This window comes from Phocoena phocoena, chromosome 16 (genome assembly GCF_963924675.1).
Source record: "Phocoena phocoena chromosome 16, mPhoPho1.1, whole genome shotgun sequence".
In the NCBI taxonomy this organism is placed as follows: domain Eukaryota; kingdom Metazoa; phylum Chordata; class Mammalia; order Artiodactyla; family Phocoenidae; genus Phocoena; species Phocoena phocoena.
The window spans coordinates 27,420,709-27,441,017 of NC_089234.1; the positions used below are offsets into that span (position 1 = coordinate 27,420,709).

At 36.6% G+C, this 20,309-nt stretch overlaps 1 protein-coding gene across 1 annotated transcript in view; it reads right to left on the minus strand.

The window, feature by feature from the left end:
* Positions 1 to 438: 438 nt before the first annotated feature.
* Positions 439 to 20,309, minus strand: part of SLF2 (SMC5-SMC6 complex localization factor 2) — a 39,016-nt gene continuing 19,145 nt past the window's right edge. Inside the window, exons 10-20 of the mRNA XM_065894486.1 lie at positions 18,358 to 18,433; positions 17,420 to 17,561; positions 13,351 to 13,453; positions 12,260 to 12,436; positions 10,794 to 10,891; positions 9,959 to 10,046; positions 7,593 to 7,724; positions 7,101 to 7,178; positions 5,371 to 5,457; positions 2,917 to 2,985; positions 439 to 474 (exon numbers count right to left, since the gene is read on the minus strand). Coding sequence (XP_065750558.1) covers positions 439 to 474; positions 2,917 to 2,985; positions 5,371 to 5,457; positions 7,101 to 7,178; positions 7,593 to 7,724; positions 9,959 to 10,046; positions 10,794 to 10,891; positions 12,260 to 12,436; positions 13,351 to 13,453; positions 17,420 to 17,561; positions 18,358 to 18,433 — 1,086 coding nt within the window. The remainder of the gene's footprint in view (positions 475 to 2,916; positions 2,986 to 5,370; positions 5,458 to 7,100; positions 7,179 to 7,592; positions 7,725 to 9,958; positions 10,047 to 10,793; positions 10,892 to 12,259; positions 12,437 to 13,350; positions 13,454 to 17,419; positions 17,562 to 18,357; positions 18,434 to 20,309) is intronic.

The following is a 20,309-nucleotide window of genomic DNA, read 5'->3' on the forward strand; positions in this document are numbered from 1 at the left end:
TTAAACCAAACTGGAACTTGATCTTGGTTTCCATGTCCATCTCCTCAAGTTCATCCAAACCCTTTCTTCCATCCTTTCTGTGATTATCCAAGTGCCGCAAATACAATCCAAACAAACAAAAAAGGTAACTGGCTTACAATTTAACAAGAGTTAACAGGGGAAGGTTAGACATGCAACTATCAGCTGCTTCCACCCCTCCCCTCTTGTTATGGGATTCTGCTCTTTTAAAAGGCTGATTGCCTTTTTAAGCGGATCACATTTCGTATCTGCTTCAGAAATGGCAATTTCTTCATTACCAGCTTCATACTAGATATTCAAGTAGCATATTTGCTGAACATTTTCTTGGCCTTCCACTGGGTTCTGTACTACTTTCTACTCCTTTAGGAAAGACTCTTATTGAATTTCTCTTGGTTCATAATTTTGCTGCTGCAACTCCTGTTAAGAATCTGGTACCCAGAAGTCATGAAGCTGCCCCTAGAAAAGGGAAGGGGGAAAAAACAGAATAAAGGAAAATCAGATTATGAATTAATCCTTATAAAACCACTAATCATCAGACAATGTGCTTTGATAATGAAAGTAATAAAGTTTTGATATTATAAATTGCTCTGAAAATTTACAGTAAATCAGATTCAAGTTTCACATTTTATAGTCTAAAAATTTTTTAAAAGTATAAATAAGTACAAGATGTTTTCCTCAGTAACACACACATGTGGAGCGACATATTTAAAAAGATTAAGTAAAAAGTTAAGCTGATTTTTAAAATATTTATTTATTTGGCAGTGCCAGGTCTTAGTTGCGGCATGTGGGATCTTTTTTAGTTGCGGCATGCGGGATCTAGTTCCCTGACCAGGGATCAAACCCAGAGCCCCTGCATTGGGAGTGTGGAGTCTTAACCACTGGACCACCAGGGAAGTCCCTGTTAAGCTGATTAATATAAAGTTTTGGTATTAAATTCTTTTCTGTTTTAATGTTACATCAACAAAAATGGCAGGCCTAAAAAAAAGTCTACTGAGATTAAAAACTAAAACAAGAACAAGAAAATGTTAACTTAAGATTTCTCAAAGACTTCTCTATCTTATGAAGAACACCAACAGCAAAAGAGTCAAAGCGTCATAACACAGTGAGACTGCTTTTCTTAACTAATCTTCAGTGTTCCTACTACTTTTATATAAAATATAAGCAACTTCTAGGCCCTATCTAATGAAAGTATGGTCCCCGGATCAGCAGCATTGGCATCAGTCTGAGAACCTGTTAGGAATGCAGAATATCTCAGGCTACACTCCAGATCTATTAAATCACAATCTGTATTTCAACAAGTTCCTTATTGAAGCCTATGTACATTAAAATTTGAGAAACAGGGAATTCCCTGGCAGTCCAGCAGTTAGGCCTCTGTGCTTTCACTGCTGAGGGCACAGGTTCAATCCCTGGTCTGGGAACTAAGATCTCACAAGCCACATGGCATGGCCAAATTAAAAATAAATAAATAAAATTTGAGAAGCATTTTCGACAATCCCATATTAGTTGGTTTGTAAATAAGCAGGATGGCAAACTTAATATCAGGTGTTTAAACAATGCTCCTCTTAAGGAAAGTCTCCTTAGATATAACACCAAAACCCTAAGTGACAAAAGAAAAAAAAAGATAAAACCAAACTTCATCATAACGAAAAACTTCTGTTCTACAAATAATATCATCAAAACAATAAAAGACAACATACAGGATGGGAGAAAATACATGCAAATTATATACCTAATGAGGGACTTATATTTAGAACACATGGAAAATTCTTACAATTAGAAAATTTTTAAATGGGCAAAGGATTTGAACAGACATTTCTTCAAAGAAGCTATATGAATGGCCAATAAACACATAAAAAGATGCTCAACATCATTAGTTATTAGGGAAATGCAAATTAAAATCACAATGACATTCCATGTCCAACCCCCTACTATGACTATATCAAAAAGACAGATAATAACAAGTGTTGGCAAGAATGTGGAGAAATCAGAAACCTCACACATTCTGGTGGGAATGTAAAACAGTGAAGCCACTTTGGAAAACAGTCTGGCAGTTCCTCAAAACATTTAACACAGAATTACTATATGATCCAACAATCCCACTCCCAGGTATATGCCCAAAATGTTTTCATTTGAAATCATACATTTACACCAAAACCTATACACAAGTATTCATGGAAGCATTACTCATAACAGCCAGGAAGTAGAAACAACTCAGATGTCCATTTAATAAGTAGATATATAAAATGTGGTATATCCATAATGAAATATTATTTGGCAATAGAAAGGACATACAACATGCTACAATATGGATTAACTTAACATTATGTTACATAAAAGAAGCCAGTCATAAAAGACAACATCATATATGATTCCATTTGTACGAAATATAAAAAACAGGCAACTCTATACAGACAGAAAGTGGATTAGTGGTTGCCTAGGGCGTGGAGTGGGGACGGGAGTGCAGGTGGTTGGGAATGAGAAGTGACTGCTAATAGATATGTGATCTCTTTTTGGAGTGACAAAAATGTTCTAAAGTTAGATTGTGGTGATGACTGCACAACTCTGTGCATATACTAAAAAATACTGTACACTTTGGATGAAATGAATGATATGTGAATTTTATCTTAATAAAGATATTAAGAAAAATACTCCACGAGAAATAACCTCCATTTGATGCAGTGTAACATTTTAAAGTGGGGTCAAACACCTTTGGAAATAAATTAATGAATATAAGAGCAAACAAAAATTTAAAAACATACATAAAATATACTGGGGTTTTCAGTTCATTTTAGGATACCTAGAAGCAAGTGCTCTGTCATGCTTTTTTTTGAACAGTATGAAGAAATAACATTTAGCAAAACTACTGAGAATAAATGAAACTGTTTAATAAAACGACACCTGAGTAGGTCGACAGTTCTGGATTATTTCCTGCCATTTTCCATGTATCCTGGCAACCAAGTCTTTTACCTTAAAAATATCAAGAAGGGGAAAAGGGATCAGAGCAAAGCAATTTAATGCTTGATACAAAAGACCTGATAGCTGTGACAGACCCACACCCAACAACTAAATGTGGTTTCTGTTAAGAAAGAGAGAATAGGGGGGAAGCAGCCGCAAGGCACAGGGATATTAGCTCGGTGCTTTGTGACAGCCTGGAAGGGTGGGATGGGGAGAGTGGGAGGGAGGGAGACGCAAGAGGGAAGACATATGGGAACATATGTATATGTATAGCTGATTCACTTTGTTATAAAGCAGAAACTAACACACCATTGTAAAGCAATTATACCCCAATAAAGATGTTTAAAAAAAAAAAAAAAAAAGAAAGAGAGAATAAACTCCTCAACTTCTGGAGGGGCTTTCAAGTCATAGTGATTACTAAGACCTTCATCACCATATCCAAAATACTGAATGCTTAGGACTCCACTTTCCCATTAGTTACTAACGATCATCCAGATAAACATACTCCCTGCCTTCAAGACACATATCTTTAACTTGCTGTCTTTTGAACACCCACAAAGGGAAGCTGAAGAGTGGCCTTTGTTACAGGACCCAAAGCTTTGGCTGTTCCCTGCCTTCCAAGTTCTATTTGAAAGACTCAAGGCCACAAAAAAAGGGTTGTCATCTGTTCCTTTTCACACTATTACAAGATCCAAAATTCAATGTTAAGCCTCTCTAGGTTTTTGCAAAGTACAGTGGACTCTCGAACAACGCGGGGGTTAGTGGTGCCAAGACCCCGCACAGCAGAAAATCATACGGCTCTCTGCCTCAAAAACAAAGAAAGTGATAAATGACTTACCCAAGGGCAGGAAGCTGAAATGGTTTGGACAGAATCAGTACTCAAATCCGTGTTGTTCAAAGGTAGACTACACTATGAATCCTCTTCTTTTTTTTTTTTTAGCAGTACGCGGGCCTCTCACTGTTGTGGCCTCTCTCGTTGCAGAGCACAGGCTCCGGACGCGCAGGCTCAGTGGCCATGGCTCACGGGCCTAGCCACTCCGCGGCACGTGGGATCTTCCCGGACCGGGGCACGAACCCGTGTCCCCTGCATCAGCAGGCGGACTCTCAACTACTGTGCCACCAGGGAAGCCCCTATGAATCCTCTTTAAATACCTGATCTATTCCTGTATTTGGAGGTTTAGCAAGTCTCTGTGTGAAACTCCTACTATATTAGAGATTCTCAGTTAGTTCCTGGACATAATTGCTTGACAAAATGTTTTATTTAATTAAATTAATTTATTTATTTGGTCGTGCCACACAGCATGTGGGATCTTAGTTCCCTGACCAGGGATCGCACCCACGCCCTCCGCAGTGGATGCACAGAGTCTTAACCGCTAGACTGCCTGGGAAGTCCCAACAAAGTGTTTTAAACAGGCCAGGAATTTTATAGTTGCTTTAAGTTATTTCAAGGTCTGCTTTTTTCTCCATTTAGAGTTCAGCAGATTCAGTTTCTCTAAAACAAGCACCACCTTTTTCTACCAGAGGCTTGTGGAGAGGCATGCAATTCATCTATTTCAGCAGGACCATCCCCTGAAAGCAACTGCCACAGACCTCTGTGTCATTCTCTGCTCTAAGTAAGAGGAGCCCTGGCACCAGTCTATGCCCAGCCTCTTGGCTTTAAGAAACAAAAACCTTGGGTGGTCCTCCTTAGCATGTCTGTCAGCAGTAGCCACTACCACCAAGTTCTATGGGCCAGTAACTCTAGTTAATGTTCAAAAGAATGTGCTTCTGAAACTACAGTTTCCACTCTAAGGCAAAGAGCTATCCCCTACATGTATTTGAAAATCTGCAATCTGATACAATTTCATTAGTTGCTCATTTTTGTATTTAACTTAAATCTATTAAAATAAATACAGATACTAAATCTAAATGGGAATTGTTGAAATATCTAATCTTTACAGCTAATTAATGTAAAATATAAAGTTACACAGCTGAAACCTCACATTCAATGACTATCCAAACACAAATGGCAAGAATGGATCGGCTCTACACTACAAAAGCTAAAAGATGATTTAGAATTAAAAAAATCCTTAGAAGAAAAAGTTTCCAGAAAATCCTGTTATGTTTCAGGAAAAATCGTCAAATTGTTTTAATAATACCGAAGTTGCTTTCCTAACTCCATACTCATATATTCAGCTTGTCTTAAAATGTATTTGCTTTGAGATTCCCCCCCTGCTTTACTTTCAATCTAGCTAGAAGTACTTAGTAGAAGTTAATTTGTTATTAAAGGAGAAAGTCATATTTCTAATCTTATATGTTCCTTCTTAAAGAGAGGCTTATACGTATTACTCAAGTATTAACGAAACCAAGGTTAAACAAACAAACAAAAAGCTAACAATAAGAAAAACACACACTTACCTTAGTTCTATAAAACAGTCTTGCATCTTCCCTAATATCACACTTAACATGCTTTTCTAAAGCCCCACAGAGGTGCACAAAGTGTTTCTGTGTAAAACAAATGCAAGGGATGAAAACAACTCTGAAGCATTACAAATTAACAAAGAAAAGATCATGTAGCTAGGACAGCTAACAATCATTTTAAAAAATCTACCTTAGCAATTTCTGATATTAACTATCCAACATAATAGCAGTCATATCAGTAAAAAGTACTAACTGCCACAACAATAAGACTGTTATAGTTTATTGCTAGTTAATGCATAAAATATACACAAAAATAAAGGTTGTTTTGCTATGTATTAAGGCACATTAATGAAAATTAACCCTAGAATTCAGACTGTGAAGTAGTGCCTAGAAATTTGAGTCTTTCCATTAACACATTCTCTAATGAAATATTCAAGTAACAGCTAACCTATTTTTTTCTCTATGAACAAAAGGAGGTTTAGTGGTAGTTCCTTGAAAAATTAAGTGCCTTAAGTTTTAGAAGTGTATAGTCCAAAACAGTCACACTCATATATATATACTATGGTTGAATATACTAAGGTGAGAATGTAAATGAACATTTTTTGGGAGGGAAATGTGATAACAACCATTTCTAAATAATTAAAATTTGAAAAATTTATAACCTCTGATCTAGCATTTCTACTTCTAGGAATTTACCCTACAGAAATGCTTCCAAAGGTTCGTGTTAGCACTGTGTGTAATCACACAGAAAGGAATGTTCATCAATAAATGTTTTGAAATACTACAGTTATTAGATAGACGTGCCAGTAATTTACAGTGGGGGAAAAAGAAAGACAAGTTGCAAATAATATGAATAACATGACCTCATTAAAAAATAATTATGTTAGTATATGCATAAATTATGGAGAAATTTATAGGAGGGCACTGGATTATAAAGTCTTTCACTTTCTACCTTATATGGTTTTATAATAACTGAATTTTAAAGCAATAATCATTGATTTTTTCTAATCAGAAAAAAATAATTTAAAAATGTAAAGACCATATATAAGAACAGATAGATGACTATGTTAGGTTCCAATCAGGAGAGCAAACAATAGTTCTATGTACAGCAGTGTTTATAAAAAGACATGAACCAGTCTTGTGTCCTTCTGATCATGCCTAAGGAGATACAAAGTTTTAAACAGGGGTTGGATTACCTAAGGTGTGAAACATGAAGAATTAAACAAGAACTTTCCCCAGGAGTATGCAACATGATAGGATAGGAAGAATAAAATAATTCAAAATGAAAATCTTAACATGGTGAGATAATTTAGAAATGCATATCTGAGGTAGCCTGACTTACCATCAGTTTAATTTTGAAGGCAAACATTATTTCTAAATAAAAAGGAAGTGGAGTGGGAGCAGAGATGGGAAGAAACCAGCTAAGAGCTAGCCCATTTGGTATTTGGTGATCTTGCTCTTATTAATGTATTACACTACTGCCAAGTTATCACAGTTAAGTCCCACTCCAGTAAACAGAACTAACATGTGTAGACAAATAATTTTTGTCAGTGACATGGCTGCAAGGTTACTATTACTTCTCTCTTTCCAGCGTACACTCGGATTTCTATAGTGAATCCAAAGGTAACTTGATAAAAGTTATTAAGTTTTCTCCTATATAAAGAATGTTCATTTATTCCATCAATAGTGACACTTATTAAAAACAAAAAACACTAAAAAATACCTACCCGTTGTCCAGAAGAAAAAGAGTGAGAACAACTAACTTCACCGACTAAATGAAGAAGAATGTAGGTCAGGTAATATGCCTGGTAGAGAAATGAATAAAATTAACACCCATGAATTAGCTAGAATACATGTCATCCCAGTTTATACATTAGGAAAGCTGCCTAGGAAGGATTAAGGATTTGCTCAAGTTAACTGAGCTGGTTAGTAAGGAAAAGCCAAGCATTTATACCAGGTTTCTGATTTCTAACTCAAGTGCATTCCTTTTACCACCTCACGACTGCCCTAGTAAAGGGCTACAAAGAATACTCCCAGTATTAAATTACCAACAACCATCCTTTTACCTCAATCCTCAAGTCAACTGAACAATTTCATGACAGCAATAAACAAAAATATCATTCACTATGTAATTGTGTTTGCTAGAATGTTATCTAGTCTCTAAATCCAGAAACGTCCATGGTTAAGATCATCTTTTGAGATGATCTAGCCATGGATACCTGCTTTTCAAGTTCCAAATGAAGACTATCATCAATAGTGCCATTTGGTTGTTCAGCCCTTTTCTTCAAGACCATTTTCTTCAACAAATCTGAAGGCTTCATTTGCACAAGATAGCGATGCAAGACTGATATCTATCAAAAGAAAGAGGAAACACTGAATAATTTTTGCCTTCTCTAATTTTGCCCCTTTAGCTTCTTATAGTCCAGTGATATTCACTTAACTTAAAAGTCCCCAATTGACCCACCAAGGTCATGTGACTTTTCTGTACTATTAAACTTCACTGCAATAAAATGAGAGTAAGAAAAGTCCCCAATTGCTTTAAAGGGATCTTATTTTATTTTTATGGCTGTGCCATGCAGCTTGCAGGATCTTATTTCTTCGTTCAGGGATTGAACCCAGGCCCCAACAGTGAAAGTGCTAAGTCCTAACCACTGGACCACCAGGGAATTCCCTAAAAGGGATATTAAAGATTTAGTACTTGTAATTGAGGATGAAAACTTGAGGAGACCAAATGGCATTACAATAGAGGTCAAAGGGAGGACTTTCTTTGAGAAATTATTTGAAAGGCAGCAGAGTTGAATCTTCCTCCCTGTGAGTAGCATTATTGAATTCTGAAAAGAATTCTTTTTAAAAATAAATTTATTTAATTATTTATTTATGGCTGCGTTGGGTCTTTGTCGCTGCACACGGGCTTTTCTCTAGTTGCGGTGAGTCGGGGCAACTCTTCGTTGCAGTGTGTGGGGCTTCTTATTGAGGTGGCTTCTCTTGTTGCGGAGAACAGGCTCTAAGCACACGGGCTTCAGTAGTTGTGAAGCACGGGCTTAGCTGCTCCGCGGCATGTGGGATCTTCCCGGACCAGGGCCTGAACCCGTGTCCCCTGCATTGGTAGGCGGATTCTTAACCACTATGCCACCAGGGAAGTCCAAGAATTCTCTCTTGATGGCAGTAAATATCACTGAAAGGACTGAGAGCTATTTGCTAATCACCCTCGTGGCTCAGGTGTGGACACCCAAAAATGAAATCTACATCAACTCTACTAATGTAGAAACCAGCTATCCTTTCAATCTCTCTGTCCCACAGCACCTTGTGCATACTTCCATCACAGTTCTTGCTACACTGTACCACAATGGTTGCTTAATTCTGTTTTGACCACTACATTATATTTTCAAGGTCAGAGTCTCTATCTTATTCATTTTTTTTTTCTTAATCTGTAGGACCTAACGGATTATCTTGTACTGAACTGCAGTTCAAACAAGAACACCACATCTAGATCAGGTTCTGTGTTGAGTTTTCAGATTCAACTATGAATATTATGCTTGTAAAAAGCCTTCAGGACTTCTCAGAGTGGGGTTTCTATAGGACATGTTTATACACACTCACATACACACTCATACATGATATATTCACTACTGGGCAACCACATTTAAGCTCTATAATTTAAAGACTTTAATATTAAAATAGGTACAAGATGAAATTAATGTTTAATAGTTCTACAATTTTTAATCTTGTGATAAAATTACTAACATTGACAAGGTGAACTAATTAAATAATGTCATATTTATATAGCACATTACGATTTTCCCAGTACTTTTTTTTTTTTAATTTATTTTTGGCTGCATTGGGTCTTCGTTGCTGCGCGTAGGCTTTCTCTAATTGTGGCAAGCAGGGGCTACTCTTCGTTGTAGTGCGTGGGCTTCTCATTGCAGTGGCTTCTCTTGTTGCAAAGCATGGGCTCTAGGTGTGCGGGCTTCAGTAGTTGCGGCACACAGACTCAGTAGTCGTGGCGCACAGGCTTAGTTGCTCCGTGGCATGTGGGATCTTCCTGGACCAGGGCTCAAACCTGTGTCCCTTGCATTGGCAGGCAGATTCTTAACCACTGTGCCACCAGGGAAGCCCTTTCCCAGTACTTTTTATACATTAATTCATCTAATTGTCCATAACCATCCTATGTGGTAGAGGGTGTGATACTGTCTCTATTTCACACATAAAGAAACTGGGTCTCATTAGTTAAGTACCATGCTAAAGATTACATGAATAGTATTATGCCTGAGTTAGGATCTATTTTTTTTTTTTTTTTTGCGGTATGCGGGCCTCTCACTGTTGTGGCCTCTCCCGTTGCGGAGCACAGGCTCCGGATGCGCAGGCTCAGCAGCCATGGCTCACGGGCCCAGCCGCTCCGCGGCATGTGGGATCTACCTGGACCAGGGCACGAACCCACATCCCCTGCATCGGCAGGTGGACTCTCAACCACTGCGCCACCAGGGAAGCGCATAACCTCAGTACTTTTGACGTAGGATCCATCAATTTTCTCTACACGTCACTAGCTCTCCCATTTATTAAAAGAAAACAAAAATGTTATTTATACCTGCAGATTATTCGCATTAGGGATATCTTCATGTTTCTCATCCAAAAGCTTTGAAATAATCACTAGGCTGAGGCACTGTCTCAGTTGCCTGGAATTAGAATTTTAAAGTATTTAGAATGTGTTTAATGAATACTGCTTAAGAAGCAAATGAAGTTTGCAAAAAGAAGTTCTTCTAATTCGAAACATAGCTAATGTTTCAAAAGAAGGCTATACAAGAATATAAAAGCTATACTAGAACAGTAAAATTTTCATGTAAAATATTTGTACACAAATTTAAAGTTGCCTGAAGCTCAGGAAAACCATTAAGAGCCTTTATCTTTGACCCTGATGATTTACTGTTAGAAAATCTATTTTACTGCTGGGATTTCTTTTTTTTTTTTGCGGAGCACAGGAGGCTCCGGACGCGCAGGCTCAGCGGCCATGGCTCACGGGCCCAGCCGCTCCGCGGCATGTGAGATCTTCCCAGACCGGGGCGCAAACCTGCGTCCCCTGCATCAGCAGGCAGACTCTCAACCACTGTGCCACCAGGGAAGCCCTGGGATTTCTTTTTACTAAAGCCAAAAAAAAAAAAAAAAGCAAACTGATTCATTTTCATCGTATATGCCATCTATATTAAGTTATCAGATAAGCTAAAAATTAAACATCAAGAATATTACAAACTGATCTAAGTATCAGAATCAGGCTGTCAATGCCTTTTCCCACAACTGAATATGAAATGAAATAAAAGACTCTGATTTAACATTCAAGGAATGATTAAAGGAAATAAAGGACCTAAAAGCATTTCATTAATGTAAACATACATTTTTCTTAGTGTTTAATTCTCACTTTTCAATACCTTCCACGTGATGTCCAGTTAGGGACCAGCTGTACCAACCACAGAAGGTTGTGGGGATGACTGGAGAGTTCATTTATGGCCAGACAGAGTTCAGGTACCTGAAAACAAACAGTGAGCAAGATTTTTCAAATAGGTCAGTGGAATCAAATATCTAACAGATCATCCACATCCCTTCTTAATGAAGCATTATTATAAAAAGAGCATTCATTTTAAGAAACAGCATGGAGTACACATATTCAGTGGTTTTTTTTTGCGGTACGTGGGCCTCTCACTGTTGTGGCCTCTCCCGTTGCGGAGCACAGACTCCGGACGCGCAGGTCCAGCGGCCATGGCTCACGGGCCCAGCCGCTCCGCAGCATGTGGGATCCTCCCGGACCGGGGCACGAACCCGTGTCCCCTGCGTCGGCAGGCGGACTCCCAACCACTGCGCCACCAGGGAAGCCCCCACATATTCAGTTTTATCTTAAACTCTAGAATAGACTGAATAGATACATTTATCAGAATTTCATTTGGCTTTTGTGTTTTGTGCTACATCATATCTATCTGTATTTAAACAGTCCTTCGAAGAATAAAGTCTAAGTACACATACCAGTTTCCAAAGGTATATAATGAGAGTTGCACAAGATAGTACATGTTCCTGACTTGGGATTTCTTGAATTTTAGGAATCAACTATTCCAGTATTTAAAGTCTAACAGAACTGCTTCAAAATAATCCCTGAGTAGGGAAGGGAAGTATGGGATGAGGGTAAGAGATGAGATAAGATTGATTATGTCTTGATAATTGTTGAAGTTGGGTGATAAGTATTTAGGGGTTCATTAAACTCTTCTTTCTACTTTTGCATGTTTGACATTTTCCACCAAAAAAGGCTGAAAAATATAATTTAAAAAAACCTAACAAAAACTATACATGTTTACCACCAATGGCTGCAGAAATTCAACTCAACTTCTTGCTGTTATGTATGATTCACTCTATCATTTCATTTAGGTCTCTGTTCAAAGGTCACTTCAGAAAGTGCTTCCTTAACTGCCTCATATGAAATAGTAGAGCATCGCTGCCTTGTCCTGCTTTATTGTAATTTGTAGCACTTATTACAACTTAACATGATATTATAATCTACATTTACATTGTTTATAACCTAACCCTTTGACTAGAATAGAAGTGCTGGGAGAGCAAGGGCTTTATCTTCTTCACAGCTTTATCTCTAGCACCTGCATTAATGCTTCGCCCACAGTAAATCCCCAGTAAACATAACACATTTTTTGTGGAATGAATTAACTGCAGTTTTAGAAAAGATTCAGTTTCATGAATTTAAATACAGTGCCAGCACAGACAGTCGTTTCTTCAGTTTATTTTTCATCTGCTGAGCACCTTAACTGAGGTTACAAACTTTCAATTCTGCATGCACTATGAAACTCAAATTGTGATGCTATACAAAAAACAATATTAAAATTTTAAGTAATGTTACCTTTGTATTCCAATCTCTGATGTTTTTCATCAGGTTTATCAGGAGGCTTTGAAAGTCTACTAGAGGAATCTGTTTCAGTTGTTTTTCCAGACTCATTTTAAACAACATTAAAATCAGTAACATTATTTCACAATCCTGGTAACCTTCCGGATGTATAGATGTACACAAGCCTAGAAACTTTGACACATATCAGAGACAAAACAACTTAAGGAGATATATTTTGCTTGAAGAGTTTACATTATAAAAACTTTTTAACAAAAAATGCAAAAGAGAACTATATAGAAATTGAAACATCAGTTGTCTAGGAAAAAGGCAAGAAATACTCATGTTAATAGTTGACTTGATAAGTATCTTCTTCCCCATCTTTAATTTTCAAAATTTTCTTAACAGTTCAATATCATTGATTTGATTCAGCCACTAAAAATGTTTTAGCACTGTTATTAATTCTTGGTCACTTAGTTATACTGTAAGTTACAATTTTTTTCTTCATACATTCTAATTCTAAAAAATTACTGGTTTCAAAACTACTACTAGCAAAAAGCTTCTTGGTAAAGGTATTCCTAGAACTATTTTAATCACATAACTCTGATTCAAAGTTCCCTTTCGTTCCTAATATTAAAACAAAAATAAGGGACTTCCCTGGTTTGTGTTAGGGTTAGTGGTCCAGTGGTTAAGACTCCACGCAGGGAACTAAGATCCCGCATGCCACACAGTGCGGCCAAAAAACAAAACAAAAAATAAATAAATAAAACAGCAAAAACAACCTTTAATATGAAGATTATTGCTAAGCAATTTCAGAGACTAGAAATCCCATGGTAAAACACCAGTGAATTTTTTTTTTTTTTTTTTAATTTGGCTGTGCTGGGTCTTAGTTGTGGCACACGGGATCTTCGTTGCTGCGTGCGGGATCTTCAATGTGTCCTGAGGGGATCCAATTCCCTAAGATCGAACCTGGGCCCCCTGCATTGGGAGCGTGGAGTCTTAACCACTGGACCACCAAGGAAGTCCCTGATTTTGTTTTAAAACCATTAAGCAAAAAACTAAGTGGTTCCAGCTCTGTGCTAGACTTACAAAAAAGAGTTTTCTCCTACCTTGACCACATTTAAAATGTTGGTTTCAGGGAGAGATGAAAATATTGGCTTACAAGAAGAATCTTCACTTCCTTTCACCCCCAGTGTCATCTGTGTTTCAGAACTATGGAAGAGTGAATAAAAACAATGTGAAATTATGCACAAAACTGTGAGAAGCACTGAACAACAAAAGTTTTACTGAGGTATAGTTTACATACAATAAAAGGAATACACACATTTAAATTTTTGATGATATGTATACTAGTGTAACCACCATCCAAATCAAGAAACAGAACATTTCTATAATACCTCAAAAGTCCCTTCATGTCAGATCCGAGTCAATCGGCTATCTCCACTCCAGGTAAATTTGATTTCTATTTCTATGCATTAGTTTTCCCTTGAACAGCTACTTTTTTTTTTTTTAAGGTAAGAAGTGGATTTATTTAGAGAGAAACACACTCCACAGAGTGGGGGCCATCTCAGAAGGTGAGAAAGGCCAAACAGCTACTTTTTATGAGGCGTTCTCTCTGTTGCTCTTGGTGTCAGAGAGCTATGTAGAAGGTGGCTCTGACTACAAAGAACTCATAATATTTAAAGGCCTCGTAAGTGGCCCAACAAAACTTCCACAGCAATATAAACAATTCTAAGCACCCCAATTTTGGTTGAGGAATCAGTGAAGGTTCATGGAAGAGGAGACACATGAATTTGCCTTCAAAACATAGATAATATTTTCTTGTTTTATTTTTCTTTGAATAAATAACCCTTTCATATGGTTAAAAAAAAAGTTAAAAGAAATTAAGGCACAGTGTGCTGAAGAGAATTGTCCTCCCAGTCTAGGCCTTCAGCCACTCATTTCCCCTCCTCACAGACAATCACTACTAGTTTTAGTCCTTCCTCCCACAGGCATTTTATATACATATAAATAAATATGACTACACTCCCCACTGTTTTAATACAAATGGTAGCATACTATACACTCTGTTGTGCACCTCTCTTTCTTCACTTAATATGTCTTAGAGATACTCCTATAACTACATGGGAAGAACTTTATTTTTTAAAATATCTGCTCAGTAGTCCTGTGTCCATTCCTAGCTATACAACCTCAGGCAAGTTACTTAATCTTTCTGTGCCTCACTCACCTGTAAATGGGAATGAAAAAACTATCTAGTAGTTGTAGTGACTATTAAATGAAGTACTCTATATTAAGCCCCCAGAACCATGTCTGGCACATAGTAAACAATATGTAATGTTGGTAATTCTACTCTTATAAACAGTGCTTCAACAAGTGAGACAGATAATTTTGGTGAGCAGACACTGAGGATGGAGGTGAGGGACTAGCATGAGGAAGATCCCATGCAGCAATGGCTAATGTGGAGGAACAGCAACAGAATCAATTTGGTTACAACAGGGTGAACAAAACAGAAAACAGGTCAGAGTCAACTGCAGAGTCTCAAATACAGGTGTAAAGGTTTAATAGTGGAGAAAAAAGCTTTCATAAAAGGAATCCTCTAACAATGAAAGGAATAAATAACTTGGAGGTGGAAAGCCCCCACGGAAAAGGAGATTTTTGCCAGGCTAGGCATGAAACGAGGATCTGAGTTAGACTGACACCGGGAACGGAAAGGAAAGAATAGTTGTGAGATAGGTAGAGGAAGAGGAACACAGGGATGTGACAATTGATGGAATACAGACTAGAAAGAGGTTAGGACTAGGTCTGTATTTCCTGCAGAATAATGGTAAAGAAAAGAACTGTCCTAGTATCCTTTAACATCTTACTCTCCCCACCTGAATATTTACTCTAACAACCTTTAAACATTTTTCACTCCAAACCTCCCATTTGGATAGCAACTTGCTACTGTGAATATGCACATATATACCAGCAAAAATGGATAAGCTGCATGTGAGACCTAGTGAGAAGAGTCAGTTGTGATATCTCAACAGAATTCTCTCGTGCTCATGTTGTTTAAACAGGTATTTGATTATGTTTCGCTGATTCCTTCACCAGCTTACTCTTGCTTACCTGTGTTCATCGTTGCCTACCACTACACAGCAATGGTGGTGACTTATAGCCACCATATCCCGGCTCCCAAACCTGACTGAGGCAACTCTTCAGTTGGTAAATAATCAATCAAAAAAACAATTTTGCTAAATATTATTTGCATTTATTATGTCTTAATGAAATAATTATATATCTTTATTTCACTATGTCCACTACAGTACCTGTTCACTACAGTGAAGAAAGGAAAACAAATCTGTTGCATACAACATAAAAATTCACTACACACTATTCAGTTCATTAAATGTTAAATAATAAAATAGTATTTTAACTTTCTAAATATAGGTATTTGAGTATTTTGGTCATGTTTGGGGTTTTTGAATGGTCTGAGAAAGCATTATTTTTCCTATTTAAATGGAATAGGATGGATGATGGAATACAGTCTTTATGTGAAAATTTGCTATCCAACATATTTTCAGATACAGGTTACATCTGAGCAACAAGGAGGGATCCTGTATGGGGTGGAAAGAAACGGAGAGATGAAGAGTTTGGTTCTGGATATACCAAGTAACAAAAATTTGCTTTTTTTTTTTTGAAAAAGTGAAGACGAGAATATTCTCATAAAGTTTAAGAACTGTTTTAATTTTTCTTTTTCTGCCTATTTCCTTTGTCCATTTTTCTAATAGGTTATTGATCTTTTTATTAATTTGAAATTAAGCCTTTGTCTGTGACCAGAGTTCCATTCTTATATAGTTGACCCTTTTTTTAGTATGTATGTATATATGTATTTACTTATTTTTGGCTGTGTTGGGTCCTCATTGCGGTGCATGGGCTTCTCACTGCGGTGGCTTCTTTTTGTTGCGGAGCAAGGGCTCTAGGTGCGTGGGCTTCAGTAGTTTTGACATGCGGGCTCAGCAGTTGTGGCTCACGGGCTCTAGGAGTGCAGGCTCAGTAGTTGTGGTGCACGGGCTTGGCTGCTCCGTGGCATGTGGGATCTGCCCAGACCAGGGATCGAACCCGTGTCCCCTGCAATGGCAGGCGATTCTCAACCACAAGTCCCTACACTTGACCCTTAAACAATGCAGGGGTCGGGGCACCCACTTGCTGCAAAGTCAAATCCTCGTATAAAGTAGAGTTGGCCCTGGACTTATTTTGTTCCACTGATGGACCTATGAATACCTGCATTTGTCCCATGTTATTAACTGCTGAGGTCAGTCCCACCTCATAACTCTTCTTTCTCAAAACTTTCCTGGGTATTTTTTCTATATGGCTTTAGAATCACTTGTAGAGTCCCAACTCCCCTCGTCCCCACAAAAATCTGACTGGCATTTCTTTATTTTATTTTAATTTTATTGGAGTATAGTTGATTTACAATGTTGTGTTAGTTTCATTTCTTATTAGGATCTCATCAAGTTCACAGTTTACCTCAGGGGTAGCTCTAATGTATTTATGATGCTGAATTTTCCTATCTGGTCTTTTTTGTCTCTTAGTAATGTTTACACACATACACACACACACACACACACACTTCTATTTAAGTTTATTCCAAGGTATTTAATATATTTTTCTTACTATTGCAAATGAAGTGTATCTTTTAACTAGCTACAGTTCATATACCTTAAGGTTACTAATTTCTCTTTATTAACATTGTACCCTGGCATCCATACCAAATTCTCTTACTGGTTTGCCAGAGCTTTTCAGTTGATTCCTAGGCGTCTATGTATACATTAAATCACTTTTTCTGCAAATAACGAATCTTTCACGAACTCATTTCCTATCTTTATATCTCTTTTTTTTTCTTGTCTAATTGTTTTGGCCAGTAGCTCCAAAATAATGGTAAATAACAATAGGCGGTCTTATTTAAAAAAATTTTTTTTAATTTAAAAAATGTCCCCATTTTTTCCCTGTTAAACATGCTGATGGCATTTAGATTAAGTTAGATGTTAAGAATATATCTAATTCAAGATCTGTTTCAACTTTAAGTTTTAAAAAAAATCAAGCATGAATACTTAATTTATCAAATGAATATTAACTGTTTATATATAAATTGTTTAAAAGACAATTTTTGGAGTTAATTATGAAAAGAACACTTACACTAGATCATCTTCATTAAAGTCTGGCTGAAGATTCTCCAGAGGAAACAAAGATTTAAAATCAATTCCCATATTGAAAAACACAGCAGCTATATCAGACAATGATGGGATCCAAGGCCAAACTGGTGAATCACTGAAGGTATCTAGTTAACAGAAGAAAATATTTTATCCCAAATCCTGGGTTCACAAACCCATAGTTGCAAGATGACAGTCTGCACATGAAACATGGATTATTACTATGAATTTATAGAAATGGCAGCTGGTAATGATATCCATATAGTTATTTAGAATGATCATATAGGAATTACAGATTTTCAAATAAATGTGAAGGAAATGACATTTATGAACAAAATATCTGCAAGTGATGGATAAAAGGGTGTAACTCAGGAGGAACATTTTCAGAAGACTGGAAAATAACAACAGTAAAAAACCAACTACTGCTAACACAAAGATTTTACCATGTTCAGTGCCTATATAGTCCCAAGCCTTAAAACAAGTGAAAAAGGTAAATCACAATGCTTGTTTCATTATAAGGGATCTCAAAGGTAAGAATGCAAGTGTCATAGTTTTGCAGTGGATACTTTCAATCTTCTCAGTGCATAATCAGTACAATACTGTTGCTCACCAAAAAGCCATCAAAGTTAATTGGCTAAATAAACTTGCAACTATTTCCACTTATCCAGCACAGTAAGCTATGTCTTGGTAAAAATTAGGTAAGGGATGCCACTTGCAAGATCTTATACCCTTTTTCTCAATGCAACTAGAAAAATGCACTCATTTTTTATTGGAGTTTCATTTCATTATTAAAGACTTTATATTACAAAAACAATTTTTTATTCTATATGTCCAAATATCCTAATTGTTTAGTAATACGAAAGAGTTCATGTACAAAGCAACCAATAATTCACACTGTTAATCTCAATAAATTTATCTACTCACCATTTCTTATTGTTATTTCCATTAATGTACTTAAAATCTGCACAGACACAATACAGTCTGTATGAACTGACATCATCTGCCAAAGTAGATAAATGATAGAGTATTAAGAGAGAAGAAAGAGCAAAGAGGCTCAGAGAGATGAACATACTCCACCCAACATAATACATGAGTTGGAATTTAAATCCAGGTCTGATTTGTAAGTCAGAGCCCTTTCCATTCTAACATGCTGATTTTTTTTTTTTACAACTTTCATCTACAATTAGATAAATATAACTTTAAAAACTATCAAAAATACCTTTCTAGTTCATATTATGCCATGAAACCCAAAGACCATAAAGGAGAAGGCTACTACACTGATCACATCACAGGCAAAAATCAAACCACAAACTAGTAAAAATATTTGAAAAGATACAAATATACAAATTAATAGACCAATGTATATTTTTAAGAGCTATTCAGTATCACTAGTAATCAAAGAAATGCAAAGAAAAATGACATGATATCATCAGCTGACTTCAAGACTGGTAAAGATTAAGAGTTTTCATAATACCCAGTGTTCACAAGAGTACTAGGAAAGAGGGAGTATGTCCAGTATGAGTGTAATTTGGTAAAAACTGTAAAGTCATTTGGTAATATTTATGCAAAATCATTGTCCTTACACTTTGATCTACTCAGCCTTTTTTTTTTTGCGGTACGCGGGCCTCTCACTGTTGTGGCCTCTCACGTTGCCGAGCACAGGCTCCAGACGCGCAGGCTCAGTGGCCATGGCTCACAGGCCCAGCCGCTCCGCGGCATGTAGGATCTTCCCAGACCGGGGCACGAACCCGTGTCCCCTGCATCGGCAGGCAGACTCTCAACCACTGTGCCACCAGGGAAGCCCTACTCAGCCTTTTTAACGTACAGGAATTTATATACAGAAGCATATAATGAATGTAATTTTACAAGACAACTTTTTGGGAACAAAATCTCAAGTTTAAAAGACATTAAAAAAATCATAACATATTGAAAGTTATTTTAAAGTGGTTTTATAGAGAAAAACATGGTGTATTTCTATTTCTCTTTTGTTGTGAAACCATGGATTATGATTATAATAAATTTACATCTAAAATATAAGGGTGAATAGCCCAAACTCTGGTTTCAATCAGGCATATAATTTGAGTCATTTCCAAGTCAACCTATGTGAAAAAATGTCTTTGCTATGATGTTTGAGTCATTACACTCTGCCACAAGGGGCAGCACCATTCAAAGCCATGTGGGACACAGGACAAATTCTGCATAAGAATCTTTTTGTGGGGGGTGATGAATTTTAAGGTGGGCATTACAGTACCTGAAGCTAAATAAATATGTAAAGAGATACATACATACATATAAAACAATCTAATGTCTGTCAATTGAGATTGGGTTAAATAAATAAATCATGGTACAGCACTACAAAGGAATACTATTACTATTACAATATAGTATACAATATAAAGCCATTAAAAAGAATGATAACATGTCTATACTGAGATGAAAATACTCAATAATTTATTGTTACCTGAAAAAAAAAAGTTATAAAACAGCACATATTCTGTTCACATTGTCTTTCTGGTCAATTACGTTTAGACACATGATAAAATCATTAAGATGCAAACATTTCAATTACATTACAATTAAATTTCAAATTATCAGGACTATAGCATTAAAATGAATTCTAATATATTTTATAAAAAAAAAACTTGTAAGTTGGTAAGTCTCTCCATCATGAAAAATGGACTTGGAATTGAAAAGGAGAAACGAGACAAAGTGTCTTACACAGAAAAAGCACTTAACAAATGATTATTAGTTTGCTTTTCAAAGAATATAAAGAGTATAAAAAGCTGCTTACATGAAGATATGCTTGTATGTCATCATTAGGGTTTTAAAGGCTATAATGATGGGCCCTCACCAACAAGATGAAAACAGATAAATGC